General features: G+C 35.3%; 3 protein-coding genes and 1 pseudogene across 3 annotated transcripts; all 4 read left to right on the forward strand.

Moving 5' to 3' along the window:
• The first annotated feature begins 2,442 nt into the window (after nucleotides 1-2,442).
• On the forward strand, nucleotides 2,443-3,235 carry LOC114742623 (hevamine-A-like; annotated as a pseudogene).
• A 5,597-nt stretch (nucleotides 3,236-8,832) lies between these two features.
• Nucleotides 8,833-9,777, forward strand: LOC114742624 (hevamine-A-like). The gene has a single exon (XM_028930846.1). It carries the CDS (start codon nucleotides 8,833-8,835, stop codon nucleotides 9,775-9,777), a length of 945 nt encoding a protein of 314 aa, XP_028786679.1.
• Nucleotides 9,778-10,078: 301 nt separating this feature from the next.
• LOC114742625 (acidic endochitinase-like) lies at nucleotides 10,079-15,687 on the forward strand. The gene is made up of 3 exons (XM_028930847.1): nucleotides 10,079-10,082; nucleotides 10,684-10,735; nucleotides 15,267-15,687. The coding sequence occupies exons 1-3, from the start codon at nucleotides 10,079-10,081 to the stop codon at nucleotides 15,685-15,687; spliced, it is 477 nt and encodes a 158-aa protein (XP_028786680.1).
• Nucleotides 15,688-18,519: 2,832 nt separating this feature from the next.
• On the forward strand, nucleotides 18,520-19,179 carry LOC114742627 (hevamine-A-like). Its single transcript, XM_028930848.1, has one exon. The coding sequence runs from the start codon at nucleotides 18,520-18,522 to the stop codon at nucleotides 19,177-19,179; it is 660 nt and encodes a 219-aa protein (XP_028786681.1).
• Nucleotides 19,180-19,749: the final 570 nt, after the last annotated feature.

Genomic DNA, 19,749 nt, shown 5'->3' on the forward strand with positions numbered 1-19,749 from the left:
TCAAGATAAAATAAAATGTTTTCCTCCAAGAATTAAAATCTGAACCGACGAGCCGACTGGTCAAATCAATCGTTGAGCCAGCCGACCATGAACCTGCACCTGCTTTGATCTGGTTTATATCCATATTGTATATATGTTGCCGGTTGACCAGGCAAACCGTTGACTTGTTTTTTGCAGAGACACGACGCATCTACATACCAACCCTCTGAAGCAAGAAATCATAGTTCGACGTTTTCAAAGGACAAAATATGATTCCCACATCATTGACTTCTATATATCATTATGTTATCTTATTCTCCATCTTTATAATTAATGACTCTACAAATTCGAGTAAACTTAGACTTTGCAGTTTTGACATCTTCAACGTCTTGATTTTAATCACAGTATCATTATCAAATCCACTTCTTGGTCAACGCTTGGATTAAAGAATGAAAGCCCCCTCCCTAGCCATGCATTGCAATATTGTGTAGAACCCCATGTATATATTAATTTTTAAATAGTGAAATATAATACTACCTCCGGTCTTTGATATAAAAGCTAATTTGATTTTCAATTTGATTCTAAATATAAGATCTCAATCCACTTTGTTTCTCATATTTAACCAACTTTTAAAGTGGTCCTTGTAATATTTGTTAAATATTTCATCAAATGATAGTCTAACTAATACACATTATTAGTAAAGATGTTCTAAAAAAATATCTATTTATTACAAATAACAAACTTGACAAACTTTTTTAATCTACTCAAATTAATTAACCAGTTATTATATTAAGGACTGAAGGTAGTAAATAATAATAACAACAACAAAACATTTGGGGGGGGGATATATTTCATTAAACTTGCAGATAATGCTTCCTTGCAGAAGGAATACGCTTGGCTTTATCATCAAATTAACTATTAGGCGATGAAATTCAAATAATTAACAAGTATTTGTGTCTCATTATATGTTATCTCACTTCTGTCGCTTTGCCTTATCTCAAACATATAACTGTAATAAGTAAAACTTCTATTGATATTTATTTATGTCTTTTTGGGGACCAACTAAATGAGGTTTTATTCCTTGACTCTCATCTGATCTGTTAAAAAATAATGGATCAAATTAATTGTAAAGATATGCGCAAGCTTGGTCAAATATATCTTTGCAGTGAGATTTTTATTTCTGACTTATCTTGGGCTTGTAGCTTATCTTGGTTAGGTTAAGTAACTTGTTGGCAAACTTTTGAAAATTTCAGTTTTGTGCTTATCTATATGAAGGTATCTTTATCAATAAGAACACTTACATTCCCAGGCTTGTAGAATTAATACATTTAGTCAAATCAGAACATGTGGAACTTAAATTTAAAAGTAAGTAAACAACAATAGTATTAAAAATGTTGTGAAATAAATAATGCATAAAATGAAATGATAACACTATAATAACTCTTGCCACTTTATAAGCTGATTTCCACAGCGGCTCCTCCGCCTGAACTGCCGTCACATTTTTACTCATAAAAATAATTTTTTATATTAGCTCATCAACTCATGGCTTATCATAATGTGCGTCGGAAATCATTCCAGTATTTCTGGCTGAGGCTAAAAATATTTTATGCCATAGGTATATTGACCTGTTTCAAGCAACCCCAGGTTTATTTTGAAGAAGACTTTCATATTCATTTTTCAATAAGAAGCTTTTCATAATACTACGTATGTATCGCCAATTACCTATATGACAGATTCGGATTAAATAGTAGAAATACAGATTCGGATTAAATCGACATAATTTTATTTAATTAAAGTTAAATCTATTGGTGTTACCCAAAAAAATTTAAATCTGTTCCTTTTCCATAAATTAGACTTCGATTTTTTTTCGTCATAATTCACACGTCTGTCATATACTCTTACAATTCACATTTAAGGGAGTAAAGGAGATGCTTAGTAATATTAATTGGGCTGCAGATCCTCTTTCGGCTTGAACAGAAGAAAGTAGAAACATTGAATTAAACTAAACAAATATTTCATGTAAAAGTTCACATATTAGCCAAGTTTATTCCAAAGAGACATGCATGGCTCTAGGATGAACTGAAAATAACTTTCTCAATTAAATATAAATGAATGGCAAAAATTAATTGACATAAGAGTTGTTAATTAACTCACTGAGGAATCGACTAAAATATCTAGGACTGACCTTTAGTTAGTGGGAAATGGTCCCTCAAATTCGTTTTTTTTTCTTTTGCCCCTTCCGTGAACTGGGCCCTTAAATCCTTAATGGCCTCATGTTCTATGAAGCGGGGCCAATAGATATTCAAACGTCAAGCTTTGTGGCTGGTGACAAGGAGCCAACTGGCCCTATAAATAAATATTCGACTGTGATATATATATATATATATATATGTATGTATGTATATGTATTTATATAGCTTCACCAATCACCAGCATACCACAAATCAAACAACTTGGACGACCATGGCTAAATCCTCTCAAGCTTTCCCATTCCTCCTCTTCTTCCTTCTTCTCCTTAGATTCTCGGAGGCCTCACAAGGTGGCATCGCCATCTACTGGGGCCAAAACGGCAATGAGGGAACCCTGTCGGAGCTTTTCTCATCCAGTTCGGCAACGGCCAAACCCCACAAATGAATCTCGCCGGGCACTGTAGCCCTGCAATGGCCAGCTCATGCACCAAGTTTAGCTCGGAGATCAAAGAATGTCAAGCAAAGGGAATCAAAGTGTTGCTCTCTATCGGCGACGATGTCGGCAGCTACTCTCTTTCCTCCGTTCAGGATGCCAGAAACGTTTTTCCAAGTACTTGTGGGACACTTTCTTGGGAGGTAAGTCATCGTCAAGGCCTCTAGGCGACGCCGTTTTGGACGGAATAGACTTCGACATTGAACTTGGCTCGACACAGTACTATGATTATCTTGCTCGTTTCTTGAAGAACTATGGTAGAAGAGCAGGAGGAAGGAGGGTGTACATAAGTGGGGCCCCACAGTGCCCTTTCCCTGATAGATTTCTGGGCACTACCCTTAACATAGGCCTCTTCGACTTTGTCTGGGTACAGTTCTATAACAATCCTCCATGTCAGTATGCTAATGGGAACATCACTAACCTTGTGAATTCGTGGAACACTTGGACAAGTTTAGTGCTGGCGGGGCGGCTATTTTTGGGATTGCTGGCAGCTGCCGAAAGTGGGTATGTTCCGACTGATGTGTCGACATATATAATAATTGCTATTGAATATGAAGCCAATTTGGAAAATTAGGACCTATCATGCAAGAAGCCATATCCATATATTGCAGCTGAAAAGGAGGAATCCAACTGGTGCTAATGTCTAGGGTCAAGGGATTGTTAGACAACGATAAAGCCGACAAATTAGAAAGATTTTTGAAATGAGATTTGGTGATTACGCCTCCCAAATTATTTCTATTCAAATACAGATATCTCAATCCAAGCATCAATCCAATGCTTTTAGGTATTTTTCCTTCTAGTTGGTTACCGGAGAGATACAACTCTTGCAAAAAGGGAAAACCCGAAAGATTAGGTAACATGCCCATCAATCGATTTCGTCCTAAATCCAAACTTTATAATGAATGTCTATCGCACCATGATATATTAGAAATGAACCTCGCAAGGTGCCCACTGAAGTTATTGTAGCTGAGTGTTAAGCTTTTCAAAGTGTATATATCCCCTAGTGATGTTGGGACTTCACTGTGGAGATGATTATTGGAGATATCAAGAACCTCATGAGACTTCATTATGTTTCCAAAACCATCAGGAATGAAACCGCTAAGCGAATTGTAACTGAGGTCCAGTTTATGAAGATTGAAGGTGAAATTGGAAGTCCAATAAAATATGGTTGATGATGTCAAATGATTGTCAAAGAGATCAAGATGGACAAGAGAGGAAAGGTTGGGATTAAAAGATGTAAAGATCAGATTATTTGATGAAAGGCTACAGTTTATCAAATAAAGCTCTTGAAGATTGGAGCTGAAGTAATTCAACGTCGTTACTGACGTCAGGTTATTAAAAGAGAGATCTAGATCAATGAGGGAAGGAAAATGAAAATGAGAAGATAGGAAGTGGAGATTATTAGTTGAAAGACTGCAATTTCCTAAATAAAGCTGTTGAAGCTTGAAGCTGACGTTGGAGGGCCATTGAAATAAAGATGATTTCAAGTTATTATGAGAGAGATCAAGGGTGACAAGAGGAGAAGAATAGTTTGAAGGAGAAGCACACAAAGGAAGGCTATGGGCATAAGAAATGCCACATCCGCTTAGTCCCAATTTTGTTAGTGTCGGCACAAGTTTACCAACTATCAACTACAGCCACATCAACATCACTCACATAACTCAAGTCAAGATTTGTTAACAAAGAGAGCTTTGATATCCACTCTGCATCACCATTTTTTCTATTGGCTACTGTGAGATTCATATTGTAACCAAGCTGCAGTGTGTGCAACATGGAGAGATTCCCAAGTTGATAAGGAATCACTCCAACAAGATTATTTTCTCCAAGATCAAGGTACAGTAACTTGGAGAGATTTTTGATTTGCCAAGGGATAGCTCCCTCCAAGTCACTAAAACTCAGATCAATATATTGTAAATTTGAGAGCTTGCCCAATTCCTTGGGAATACTTCCAACAAAATTAGAATAAGTGAGGCTGAGATACCTTAAGTTGGTGAGGGACTCTATGGACTGAGGGATGTCACATGGATAGAAACCATTGTGACAGAGATCCAAATGTTTCAGATCATGCAAATCACTCAACAAAGTAATGTTAATGGTACCAGCCATATAAAGTGGACCTGAAGCATGGAGATCAAGGATTTGAATGTGACCTGTTTGGTTGCTGCAATGAATTCCTTTCCAGTTATAACAATCTTCATCATCTCCGTCTCTCCATGTCCACAGCATACCAGAGTCAGCATAGATGCCTTCTTTGAACAACAGAAGAGCTTTCCTCTCCTTCTCGATGCACTTCTTCAATGCTTCACCATCAGTGGCCAAACTGAGTTTTCTATGTAGCAACAACAGCAATGTCAATAATGCATAACAAAATTTGGACAAACACCTCATCACAGCAACGAAATAGCTTTGATACAAGTTCAAAAGCGAAACAACTAGAGAGAATTAAAATACACAGTTCTTGGATAACTGTGGTTTCTTTTGTTTATTTTTCTCACTGCATGAGATGTTGTGAGGCACAGAAAATAGATCGTTGAATTTATAGAGTTCATTGTGGGGCTATACTTGACGGATCACTTGTACATTTTTCTGATGAAGACAATTCATCAGAAGAATAAATATGGACAGAACACGTTATTTCAACTCACTTCAATTTTCAGCACCCCCCGGCCAGCGAGCGGGCTTCAGCATCCATAGATTGGGTTTTTTTATACTACATCAGCTACTAAATATAAAATTTATTTTTATAGTATTGGATATTTCATTCTATAACATAACTAATATAGTTATGTCTTTTTATCAAATTTTACTGTCATTTTAATTCTCATTCTTATAAAAAAAATATGCCACCAACTCCTTAAGAGCTTATAATATCTGTGCCCTGCATTAAGTTGAGAGAATATCATCAAAATTCAAAAGAAAGGGAATTGAGTTTTGTCGGAGACTTCTCATTAATATTTTTTTTTTTTACATTTTTCAATGAAAATTTGGGGAAAAAAGTATATTTCTATGTAGATACAAAATATAAATTAAAAAGTAAATATGAATTCAGCACTCTTATTTTATTTTTCATACGCATCAAGTATCGTGATCCTGACGTCCTCTTTTTTTTTTTGGGTACATCAAATACTTTATCTTGTATTCTAATCTTTAGGATGCTAGATATAATAAAAAAAATAATATAAAGTATTAGATCTACCGTTAAATGAATAAAATAGATTAGATTTACAATAATATCAACGTTTAAATATATTTTTTAATGTGATTCTCTTTTTCACATACAGACGTAAAAAGAAGCCCGTTTTCATTTACCGGGAAACGAACACTTTTGCCTCAATCACGAACGTACTATTAATTACTTGGCGGACAGGAAAAAGAAAACCGACAATGCTGTGTACTCTTGTTGTCATAACATGTGGTCACTATTTTATCGACTGAAATATCATGTGGTCACCCTATCATAACATAAAAAGCTTAGACAAGTTTTTGATGAATTATTATGTTCTCATGGTTAGGATTTAGGAGGATTAAAGGGAAAGAGATATTAACTACAAATAAATATAGTGACCTTAATTTCATTAATCATCTACAAATAATGACTTCTCGCTCTTCTTTACAAGCTAAGCTGTTCCCAATCTGTAGTAACAAATAATGAAAAGAACCCAGTACATAGAAAACATTGTATATACAAATTAAACTATCTTTAACAAAAAACTGACTATGGAGGTGTTTAGATAAAATCAAAATCATGATTTTAAAAATACTTTTAGAATATATAAAGTAAATATGTGAAGCAAATATGTGACGAAAATTATCTCAATTTACAAAAAAAAAAATACTTTTAAAAAATAGTTTTTATCGTATCCAAACATCCCACTAAAAGGGCACCAAAATGTAATCATAGGATCCCCCCTTCCCACATAAAAACATATGCATTGTCTATTCGCCACGTCAAAGTAATAAGATGATCTCATCTCGTGCGCCTGGCGAAAGTACAACCACATGGGGACGAACTACATTAAAGTAAATTAATTAAAGGCATGCAATTATTGAAAACTTCCAAAACAAAACCTTAAACGTGAATTCAGATTAATGTCCCGTGCCCATGTCCATAATCTACCTATTTGTTGCTTCATGGTCCTCGAATCATCACAAAAATTACCCCCCCCCCCAAAAAAAAAAAACAATACTTCCCACCCATTGTCACCGCAAACCTCCATCATTATTCATTAGATTTGTAGTGAATGATCTGGATGGATTTAATATTTTATTCCCCTCAGGCCCCATCTCTCTTTCTCATTTGTACCCTCGAATAAATGAATAGAAGTCGGTCTAAGATAATATCTCCAATCTTAAATATAAGTTCTTATTTATAAACTATAAATAAAGTCTTATTTATTAGGATAGAAGATAGTATTGTTGAAATTTAATCCAAAAAGCTAGTTAGATTTGAATTATTCGCCATATAGGTTCTATGTATATAGTCGATGGTTGAGTTAACTTGTTGGGAAGCGTAGTGGAGACCAATCTTTCATCGGAAGCAGTGACTAATAAGAATCACCGCGTTTATAATTAACGCACGTGTTATGAAAAAAATGCAGGGGATTGAATTAATGGGGGTATGAATTAATAGGTGTTAAGGGCCTTAAAAGAACAATAATGCACCGCCAATTGATGTAATCGTATATTGATATACTGTATCAAAAAAAAATCATATATTGATATATATGTATATATTACACAAATCATATATACACACATATATCATATTATTTTTGTCCAAATATTTCAAAGTATAAATATCTAAATTTTAAATATTTAATTTGGCAAGAAGATAAGGTTGATGCTGCTCTTACACCTTGGTGTTCCCCTCACGTTGCGTCGCAGGACCACTGCTAACAATTTGAAATTTTTATGTTTATAAGCATGAAAATATATAGACATATTTTTTAAAAGATAAAAGTAGAAATACAAAAATAAAATAAGAATTTTATGCATGAGTTGTATTGTTCTTAATTAGAGACAAGTAAGAATCAATTAACTACTGGCAAAAGTCCAGATGTTTGTGCCAAGATCGAGTCCAAATGTTTGTGCTATCATATTAATTGATGATGGATGAAGTAAGAATCAATTATAGGAAATTAGAACTTTGAAACAAGTGACTCTGTATGATTCAAGCCTTTGTAGTCGCTTTGGGTTAAATCAAAACCGGAGGTCCGAAACCGGAGGTATGGGTGGCGGCCTCCTCCTTTCACCATAGAATCTCCTTTTTCAAATCCATTTGCCCTGATGCTTTGGTCAAAACGGTGAGTTTCAATAGCAAGGGTCCTTCACTACAATTTTAAAATTTTGTGGTCCTTCTCCTGCAATTCTTTTAGCTCTTTCTCTTCTTTTTTTTTTAATCCAAATTTTTCAGAATAACCTACAAAATAATTTAACAAATTGTAATATCAAAGATCCCAAAATTTATTAATTAAAAGCAAGCATAAAAATATGACAAAAATAACCTTTTTGCTCTATTTACTAAAATTATTCATTAATTCAAAATAGTAATAATAATTGCAAAATAACTTATTTTAGTTGATAAAAACCTCCAAAAAGATACAAAATAACAAGGCAAAATAGAGGTTTACCACTGTATCATGCACGGCTCTCTTAACAAATACCAGAACACTTGATTCTTGGGAAACAAGTGATTCTGTATGAATTTTGACATTCAAAACACATGCTGCCAAGCTGTCTTATTCTATATTAATTGATTGATTCTTGAAAAAATGGAATGAGAAATTTGGCAGGAAGAAGGACTAAAACTTGAAAATCATCATTACAGACTCCAAAATTTGTGATTGACCTTCAGGAAATTTTTAAGAATCCATATTAATAGTTCTTGAAACTGGATTGCAGGTCTGCATGCACCTTCAAGGACCTTCAATATTTGATATATACTTCCACCCAATTTTCTCACCCATTTGTTGCTTATAGACCGGCACAACTTAAATTAATATATATATATATATATATTTATATTTATATTTCCTTGCCTGAAATTGAGTTAAAAAATAATAGAATTTGACGCTGTTGCCCCTGACCCTAGCCCATTATAAATTGGCTCTTTCTCTTGCTCTTGCAATAAACAAGAAAGCATTGCCTTTTTCTTCTCTCAACCTTACCTCCATGGCTTCGAAAACACAAGCTTTGGTCCTCCTCCTTTGGCCCTTAATGCTCCTCTCTCACTTGAGCTCATCCCAAAGCTGCCCAATTGTCACCTACTGGGGCCAGAATGTGAATGAAGGAGAGTTGGATGCAGCATGCCAAACCGAAAAGTACGAGATCATCAACATAGCATTCATGAACACATTCGGCAATGGCCAAACTCCAGACATAAACCTAGCAGGACACTGTCATTGGTCCTGGGGTGTCCCTTGCACTAAATATGCCTCCCAAATAGCCACTTGCCGAAGCCTGGGCGTCAAAATCTTCCTTTCTCTCGGAGGAGCTTCTGGCTCCTATTCCCTTGCTTCAGCTGAAGAAGCCATACAATTTGCCTCCCACCTGTGGACCTACTACCTCAGTGGCCAAAGCCCAGGTCTCCTAGGACTCGTGGCCTTAGATGGCATTGATTTTGACATCGAACGAGGTACAAACTTGTACTGGGATGTCCTTCTTAAAGAGCTTTACGCATACACCCAGCAAAAGAAGTTTTACTTATCAGCAGCACCACAATGTCGAATCCCAGATTACTACTTAGACACCGCCATCAGAACTAGCCTCTTCGACGACATCTGGGTCAAGTTTTACAACAACACTCCCTGCGAATACACAGATGGAGATACTCAGAAACTTATAAGTTCATGGAACCAGTGGACCACCACCTTCAACGCCACCAAGTTCTATGTCGGCCTCCCGGCGTCTCCTGCTGCAAATGGTAGTGCCGGTGGTTATGTCCCGATCGATGTGCTCAACAAGGAGATTCTTCCGCAGGTAGAAACCTCTCCCAAGTTTGGTGGGGTTATGTTATGGAGTAGGTACTACGATAGTCTGTCGGGATACAGCGATCAGATCGTGTGTAATCCCACTGGAGCTTTTGAAGCTGTGCGTGCGCCATTGGTTGGCAAATGAAATCTGCCTCCGAGGTTCTGTATCGCGTTTTATCGTAGTACTAGTGTGTAACTGCAACCTCTCTAGCTACTATCGTGTATGGACTAAGTTGTGCGGAAGGCTAGTGCCTTCGATCCTTAAGTGACAACTTGATTCTACTCAAATTGTCATCTATAAATAAAAGTTTAATCGATCTTGTGGTTCGTATGATTTTTTTTTTTTTTGCCCAAAATGTTGTTAAGATTTGACTTGAGTGCTTTATAACAAGGTATTGAAAACTACACCTGACTCTGAATAAGTCGAGATAGTGGGTAAAAGGTTAATGGGTAAGTTAGAGTTAAAAGAGGGTCAAAACAGCGAGGAATAAAAAAAATTAAAAATTAATGTAAATTCTAATCATGCCACCAAAAGACTAAATATTAATTTAATATCATAAATCTCTGACAAAATAATCATATACTTACAGTGTCTTTCCATTTTTCCTACAATTCTCTTGATAAATTGACATCACATTATCATATTATTAAAATCACTAAATATTCATTCGAGGAAAATATCAAGATAGAGTTATGACAACAAAATACTCCAATCTACAATCCTTTAGTCATTAAATAATACTCCTCTGGTCCTCTCTATGCGCTAGAGAGAGAAGATTTTTTTGGTCCTATTTATAAGTCACTTCATTAAATTTGCAGTGTGAATGTACTATTTTATCTTTCATTCATTATGGTGTAAGTAGTTATCTTTTTTGAAAAGTGTATATATTAAATATGGATAAAGTTAGAAAATTATTATATTTTAATGGAGAGTTAATGTATTTTAAGGTTTTCTTTGGTTTGTGTGAAATATGTTGAAAGTACCTTATGGTGAAAACATGCCAGGCCAGGCCTGTGTGATGAGGCCTGTTGGCTTGAGCCTGGCCTGCAGCCTGTGAAAGGCCTTTTTTTCAGCTTGAGCCTGGCTTGTGGCCTGTTAAGAGGTTTGTTTTTTTAACAAATTTTAAATACACATAAATCAATTCAAGATTACAATAATTCAACCCAATTTATCTAAAATACAAATAGAAAATATGAAATTATTAAATTAACACAACTTGTAAAACATGTCCCCTTAGGCCCAAAAAAATCAAATATGAAAAATTATTAGAAAACATAATTTTATTCTGGTATAAAAATATCACTTCATCCCATCTCTAGTATAAAAATTAGTGGATGACTAGATCTAGTTTAAAATATTAGACATCCTTAATCCCCTTTATATTTTAAATTTGTCATTTGTTCAAACTAATTTACTAACAAAATGATAGTTGATCCTGTTGTTACACATGGTTGTTTTAAAAAAACGTGTTACATTTATTATAATTTATTTAAATTAATTAAGTAACTGTTATAATAAGAATTAGATTGAGCACACATATATAGAGACTGTATATACGCAATTTTATCTAAATAATTAATACACATTACACACACATCATTGACTATTAATTCATTTTGCAAAGACTAATTTATTAACTTATTTTCTGGCAGCATTTGAAGACTTTTCCTTGTATTCGGCCCAACAAATTAAAAAACAGATGTCCGTTACCAAAATGATTTTGGAGCTATGTAATTCCATTAGCAGCCAATTGATACGTGTTTAACATGAGATGGCGTCATACTACTGGATCTAATTGACACGTCAGCGACACAAATGTGAAGAAAAAGTTCAATAAATAAAAAAGAAGCGAATATGCATATTTCAATTGCGAACTTGTGCCTTGCAGGATCAATTATATAATACAGTCTAAAGCATAACAGGTAAATTATATATATATATATATATATATATATCTAACATAATAGGTCAATTATATATATTTTATATAAAATTAATATGAAAAGCATGGATCAAATAAATGAATGATGCTTTTATTTTTTTTTGATGCACTTATGTTTTCTTTCTGTGTTCAAATATGTGTTATTATACATACATCAATTATTTTTATTATAGAGAATGGAAATGAAATGAAGCATGCAATGAGCTCTGGATAACACATTTATGTGGGTGGAGTTTTCTCAATTAACCAATCAGAATAACAGATTCTCTCCTGTCCATTTATAATTTTAACCTAAAAAAAAAAAGGATAACAGGTCCAGGCCACCTGACAGGCCTAACAGACTTATTATCAGGTTTGAGCCTGGCCTGATAAAGCAAACAGGCCTTTTTACAGGCCTAAGCCTCTTCTGACATCTAAATAGACCAGGTCAGGCCATTTATAGGCCATGTCACAGGCCGCCTGACCTATTTTCACCCCTACTTATAAATAGAACCAGAGGAGTAATATTTTTAGCATTAAAATAACTTTAAAAAAAACACACACACAACTTGGTTAACCCACCAAACCGGTCCGGTTAACTGGGTTTCTCCTGAGTTGCAACGGGTAAGGGTGGAAACAGGTCAGGTTAGGCCAAACCTTGCTCTCAACAGTCCAGGCCTATTTTGTAGCCTATTGGCCTGATCCTAGCCTGTAGCCTGTTACAGGCTTATTTTTCAGCCTGAGCCTGGCTTGTGTAAAGGCCTGGCCTGGCTTGAAGCCTGTTAAAAAGCCTATATTTTTAAAAAATTTAAATTATAGTTATATATTTTTTTTAAAAAAGCTTACATAATAATTAATTTTTTAGTATTGTCTTTTATTTAAATTTTAGTATCATAAGTACTATTTTAAATCTTAATTTTAATTTACAAGGAACAAGACTAATTGATAACTAATTGCAACTGTATGTTAAAATTTGGAACAAGACTACGTTTAAGTACATACTAAAAATTAAAATTAAGACAAATAAATAAAGAGAAAAAAACTATTAATTTTACAATGAATAAAGAAGGTATCATAACTTAATTAACATAATACATAAGTTAATTAATTTATACTTGGAACAAAGTTTTTCTTTCCTATTTTATTTATATTTTTAAGATTTAAAGATCACATTATTTATTGATATTATTATTTTAAATTATATTTTTATCTTCACTTGTCAACTAAACTTTAAAATCTAAAGAAGAATTAAGTTATTAACTATATATTAAAATTAAAAAATAAATTAAAAGAGCACATTAACAATAATATCATTAACTAATTTTTTCGTATATTATAATTGTAAATTTTTAACAGATCCAGGCCAGTCTATTAGGCTTAACAGGCCTTTTAAAGAGCCTAGACCTGGCTTGTTTAGTTAAACAGACATTTAAACGGGAATGAGCCTACTTCTTTTGGAAAACAGGCCAGGCCATAGGCCCGTGACAGGCCGCATAGCCTGTTTTCATCCCTAGTAACCGGTCATATCAGTCAACCCACCTGCCAGTTTTTATGACTGACTAGACCGGTCAGGTGACCGTTGGCCAATTTCCAATCTAACCTGGCTTGTGCGGTCGGGAATAGCACTTCATCACACACTTTCACCATCATTTTCTTCCTCAAACCCATCGTCTTTCTTTTCTCTTTTCTCACACCCAAAGTATCTTGTATATACTTGAGTGTTTTTGGTCGTGAAGGCCCATCTATTACAGTATTAAGTGGTTTTCCCCCTTTCAGCGTGACTGCTTGCAAACCGATGAATATTGCAGGAGGCTAGATGAAAGCCAAAAGTCTCAGGCCTTGCTTTGTTGTTGAGGTTAATAAGAGAGAGAAAGAAAATGAGTAAAAAGATGCATCAAAAAGAGAGTTGGAAAATTAAAAAAAAAAAGGAGCTTTTTAAAAAAATTATTAAAATATTATAAATCTGAAAATTCACACACAAGCTGCTATGTAGGTTTAAATTTGTCCAAATGGAATGTTTTTATCGGTTAGTGTACAGGTGAGCTGGTACCCAGTACCTAAGAATTCCTCAACTTATTCGCCATATGCATTATCTATTTCCCGCATACGCGCCCAGCAAGGGCAAAACTTGTGGCCTCTGGGAATTGATGAACGAAGCAATATCCAAAGGATATCACTTTTGTAAACCAGCTGGCAATAAGACAAAGGCAATTATTAGAAACTATCAAAATAGTGCGTTAGAGGTACGTCCGATTATCACGTTCTCATCGCTCGTTGTTGCTTTATGGTCCTAGAATAGTATCAACAAAAAAGTTTTTCCCTGCAGCACTTTCCCCCAACACACCATTTTCACTGTAGATCTAGATCGTTGGATTTGTAGTAAATGGATAAGATTAATATATACTATCTCCTATCCTTAATATAAAAATTGATTAATTCGAGTATATTAAGGAGGTTTGTTAAGTTGGTTATTTGTAATAACTATGTATTGTCTTTCATAAAATACCCTTACTAACCAAATGTATATATTTGCTTTAATATTTGATGAAACTTTTTAATATGTGCAACTACTATAAAGACTACTTTAAAAAAATAAATAAATATGAAAGATAAAGTAGACTGAGATATATTTATGATCAAATTAAAAGTTAAATCAGCTCTTATATTAAAAACCAGAAATAGTATTTTATAAAAAAAATAGTAGTTACGTTTGAATTGCTAACTGCAAATTTGATGGTTGATTCACGATGAATGTGAAGTGAATGGAAATCGTAGTTGAGACAATCAGTGACTAATTAAGCTTCGTCCTTCATAACGAATAGCTATAAATAGATCTTCCATTCCTCAAGATTTTCTTGCATAGGATTAGGATCAATCTAGCTACTAGAAGGCATACCAGGAAACGTTGTCTTGGATGGATTGATTTTGACATTGAAGGCAGTGAAAACTCGTACCATATGTGATGTTCTCGTGAAAGAGCTTTACGCATACACCCAAAATAAGACTCACCTATTAGCGGCACCACATTGTGACCACATTCTGAAATATTTATAACTCTGAATAACTATGGGTGAGATTATAAGCACACTACTAATTAGCTAGAGGGCAATAAGTCGCTAGATTATAATTTAGAAGATTCCTTCAATAGTGCACATTATGATGCCTTTTCAAGCCTCATAAAACTACATCCACACAATTACCTCAGACATGCATGAGTTTTCTATTTGCCACATCAAATATTACGCACACAAGGTACAGGCATATGGAAACCATGCAATATCCGACCAATTAATTCTTCTTTGAAAAGCATTGCTACCTACAAATGCAGTATAACAAGAAGCAATAATTATGGGGAAAAAAAACCAATTCACACTAATGAGAGGAACCGAACTAAACATAGCAAGCATCCAGGCATGGTCCTCTAGCCAGTTGCTGTTATGTTCCCTGTGTCACATGTTAATCTTCTATCTCACGCGATACTCTCTTATGATATGGGGAATAGGATCAATCTAGCTACCACGTATCCAAAGGTTCTTTAGTCACGGCTAAAACTGAAGACTAAAACATGGAAAAGAATTTATTTGATGTTAAATGACCCTAGCCCTAGCCCTTTATAAATAGGTTGTTTCTGTTGCCTGTTCTAAAAAAAAAAAAAAGGAACATTATCTTTGCTCCAATCACTCCGCATTCATGGTTTCCAATATATACATAGGTTCCATCCTCCTTCTTTGTCCTTACTGCTGTCTCACTTCAGCTCTGCCAAGGAACTAGGAATTGTCGCGTGCTGGGGCCAGAATGTGCGTGAACGAGAGTTGGATGAAGCATGTGCCACCGGGAATTACGAGAAAGTAAACATAGCATTCCTCTGCATCTTCGGCAATGGACAAACTCCAGACATAAACCTGTCGGGACATTGTTCTGAATGCTGGGGTGCCCCTTGCACTAAATATGCCTCCCAAATAGCTTACTGCCAAAGCAAAGACGTCAAAATCTTCCTTTCTCTCAGAGGAGACTCCCGGAGATATTCACTTTCTTCAGGTCAAGACGCCAAACGAGTTGCAGACTACCTCTGGACCAACTTTCTCGGTGGCCATCAGAATAATTCAGAAGGCCTGCTAGGAAACACGGTTTAGATGATATCGCCTTGGGCATCAAACAAGGTGGAACCTGTTATCATGATGATCTTGCCAAGGAGCTTGACTCCTACTGAAAGGTAAAAGATTTTCACCAATCAGCCTCACCAAAATGTGCAATCCCAGATCCATACTTGGACTCAGCCATTGAAACTGCACTCTTCGACCATGTGTGAGTTCTGTTCTACAATAACCCTTCGTGCCAATATTCTCCTTGGAATACTCAGAACCTTATGCACTCGTGGACTGACTTCCCCATCTCCAAGTTATATATTGGCCTGCCGGCATATCCGGCGAAGACTGGCAGGGCTGGTGGCTATATCCCAGCAGACGGGCTAAACCATAAGATTCTTCCACGCATAAAAAGCTCTCCCAATTACGGTGGTGTTATGCTATGGAGCAGGTACTATGATATATATATATATATATATATATATAGATTCTGCGTATAGCGGTAAGATCAAATCGGGTACTACTGTTGGAGCGTTCAATCATGTTGCCAAGATCTAATCAACCTCAAGAGTGCTGTGTTGCCTTTTATCGCTGTCCTATAGCTAGTGTGACTGCAACTTTTCTAGCCACCATCATGTATGGAATAAGCTGTAGGAGGCAAAGTGCCTTCGGTCCTTAAGTGACGACTTGATTATGCTCAAATTATCATTATGAATGCAACTTTAATCATATGTAGCATGTACCAGTCTTCTTTTATATATATAAATTTTTATTTAATTTTTTTTGGTTTCTCCTTCATTAAATTTAGATGTCAAAACTGAAAATAAAGGGAAAAATTTTTAAATGTAACAGTTATTTAGTATTCACATGTATTAATACAATGACTGATACAGAAAGATGAAGCCAAAAGAAAAAAAAAAAAAAAGTTCCATATGCATACTCATATCACACATAAATTTAATGTGCAGAAGGATGCTGCCAAAAAAAAGGTTTCACATGCATCCTCATTGCTGTCACCTCACACATACATTTCCCAACCTATAGTGTATATTGATTGTCTTGCTTGCGTGCCTCAATATTTTTAAATGGTATTTACACGTTAGGCAGTCATGTTATTTATGTTATCCTTTGAATGAATGTATAGATATACAAAATTTAATTTAGCAAAATGATAAGGATGATGCTTCTCTCACACACACACACTTCGCAGGACCATGATAGAAATCTGAATTTTTATATTTTATAGAAATAACTATATATGACATATTTTTAAGAGATGAAAAAAATAATATGAAAATGAAATAATTATATAATCTATATAAAAATTAATTTAATGCTTCAACCTGATGAAGAAGAGAACACTATATATTAAAACCAAATATTATATATATTCCTCAAAATTAAAAATTCGGGGTAACTATTCCTTTATTAATACTCGATGTGCGAAGCAATTATTAAAAATGTGATGTGATGGAAGGACTAGAGATAAACTTAATCAACAAGGTATGCGATTATGACGTTTGAACTTTTAATATTCCATGATTAATAATCACCTGTGTGTAGTACCATTATATTTCTTACATCATGAATTTAAACGTGCTAATGTGCTATACATATAATTCCATTTCTCCACATCATCATCAGCTGGCAATCGTGTCGTTTTCTTTTGTTTTATTAGAGATATAATTCCATTCTTTCCTTTTCCCTTCCCATTTTTTTTGCTCTTCCTCTTTTTCTAATCATAAAATCAATGTTTAAATGGTTTAGATTTTATTTCCCTACAAATTAAAATGTTTTTTTAATCTTTTTAATGCAACTATTCATATCAAATTTTAGTAGCATAAATTTAATTATTTGTTTTTATTTTATAATTTAACATTTGGATAATAATTTGAATTATATAACACATTCATTACAAAATATGTGTACCGAATCGATGAGCATTGTTAAATTGGATGTAATGCTTGGCTTATCATCATTTAGCAAGTGCACCGCAAAAAGTGATCATTACGCACATGATATCTTTTTTTTTTAATTATTGTTGGTTCTCTTTAAATATGTCCTTAATTAAATAGAGATATTTTTTAAAAGATCACTTCTTAAAGTTGAAAACACTTATAAAGTAGGAGAAGTTTTCTTAAAAAATATTGTAAAATATCGTAAAATTCCAAACTATATAGTATAAAAAAGAGACATAAACTTCTTGAAAAAAATGATGTATCTAGAAGCGTAGGAAGACCAAAGATGGACGATCGTGGTTACCTAGCTAGTGGTTACATAGCTTGGGGGGTCCTTGAAGAAAATGGCTACAAAATTCAACATTCACAGCACGTGCTACGTAAAAGTCTTAATATTCTTATAGGGAATAGGATCAATTTAGTTTAATCAATGATGCATTTCCTTGCTTCAACATGAGTTAAAAATAATAGAATTTGACGCTAATGACCCTAGCCCTAGCTAGCCCATTATTATAAATTGGTCGTTTCTGTTGTTCCTGCTAAAACAAGAAAGCACATTGCCTTTGGCTTCTCTCAACCTTTACTTTCATGTCTTCCAAAACACAAGCTCTAGTCCTCCTCCTTTCGCCCTTATTGCTGCTCTCTCACTTGAGCTCATCCCAAGGCTGCCCAGTTGTTACCTACTGGGGACAGAATGTGAATGAAGGAGAGTTGAGCACAGCATGCGACACCGGAAAGTACGAGATCATCAACATAGCATTCATGAACACATTCGGCAATGGGCAAACTCCAAATATAGACCTCTCAGGACATTGTTCTGGGTCTTGGGTTGTCCCTTGCACTAAATATGCCTCCCAAATAGCCTATTGCTAAGGCCTAGGCATCAAAATCTTCCTTCCTCTCGGAGGAGCCTCTGGTCAATATGGCCTTTCTTCAGCTCAAGACGCCCAGGAGTTTGCACAACACCTCTGGACCTACTACCTCAGTTGGCCAAAGCCCAGGTCTCCTCGTAAACGTGACCTTAGATGGCATTGATTTTGACATCGAAGCTGGTTCAAACTTGTACTGGGATGTCCTTCTTAAAGATCTTTACACTTACAAGGAAGTAAATACCTTCTATTTATCAGCAGCGCCACAATGCCCAATCCCAGATTACTACTTAGACACCGCCATCAGAACTGGCCTGTTCGACTACACCTGGGTCCAGTTCTACAACAACCCTCCCTGCGAATACACAGATGATGGAGATACTCAGAAACTCATAAGTTCATGGAACCAGTGGACGACCGCCTTCAACGCCACCAAGTTCTATGTCGGCCTCCCGGCGTCTCCCGCTGCAAACGGTAGTGCCGGTGGTTATGTCCCGATCGATGTGCTCAACAAGGAGATTCTTCCGCTGGTGGAAACCTCTCCCAAGTTTGGTGGGGTTATGTTATGGAGCAGGTACTACAATTATCTATCTGGGTACAGCGGTAAAATCAACTGTACTGCCTCTGCAGCTCTTAAGGTTGTCCGTGCGCCGTTGGTTGCCCTGATGAAATCTGTGTCGGAGGTTCTGTATCGCCTTTTATCGCAGTACTAGACTGTTACTCCAGCCTCTCTAGCCACTATGTCATGTATGGAATCAATTGTCAGAGGCTAGTGCCTTTCTTCCTTGTTAAGTGATGAAAGCCTGATTCTAGTCAGGTTATCATCGATAAGAAATAAAACCTTTAATCAGTACGTGATACTGTTCTTTTAAGGTTTTACTAGTTTTTGTTTCTTGTTCATTTTGACAATGGTTGCGGTCGTATCCGTCTGGTGCGTGCAGCTGGCACAGCTAATTAAAACAAATCAACTTGTACCCATAACTCAGCGACGACATTACTTATTATTTAATTAATTAGGCCCCAGCCCGTTCTAATATTCTGGTACTAATATTAAAATACAAGCCAAGAATGTCTGGCTAGCTAGCTTCGCCTTTAACATGAGACACATATAAACGTCCTTCTACCTCGCGAGATTTTCTTCTATAGGGAATAGAATCAATCATAGGTTCTTTGGTCCATAGCTACGTTATAAGAAGTAAAATTTCAAGATAATACTCCTCTTACTTTGTGGAAAATATATCGACGTTAATGTGACCGCCGTCCAAGGCCATAGTTAGCTGGTA

The sequence above is a fragment of the Neltuma alba genome, unplaced genomic scaffold (assembly GCF_004799145.2).
Source record: "Neltuma alba isolate B1F8T4 unplaced genomic scaffold, ASM479914v2 tig00003838_pilon, whole genome shotgun sequence".
Taxonomy (NCBI): domain Eukaryota; kingdom Viridiplantae; phylum Streptophyta; class Magnoliopsida; order Fabales; family Fabaceae; genus Neltuma; species Neltuma alba.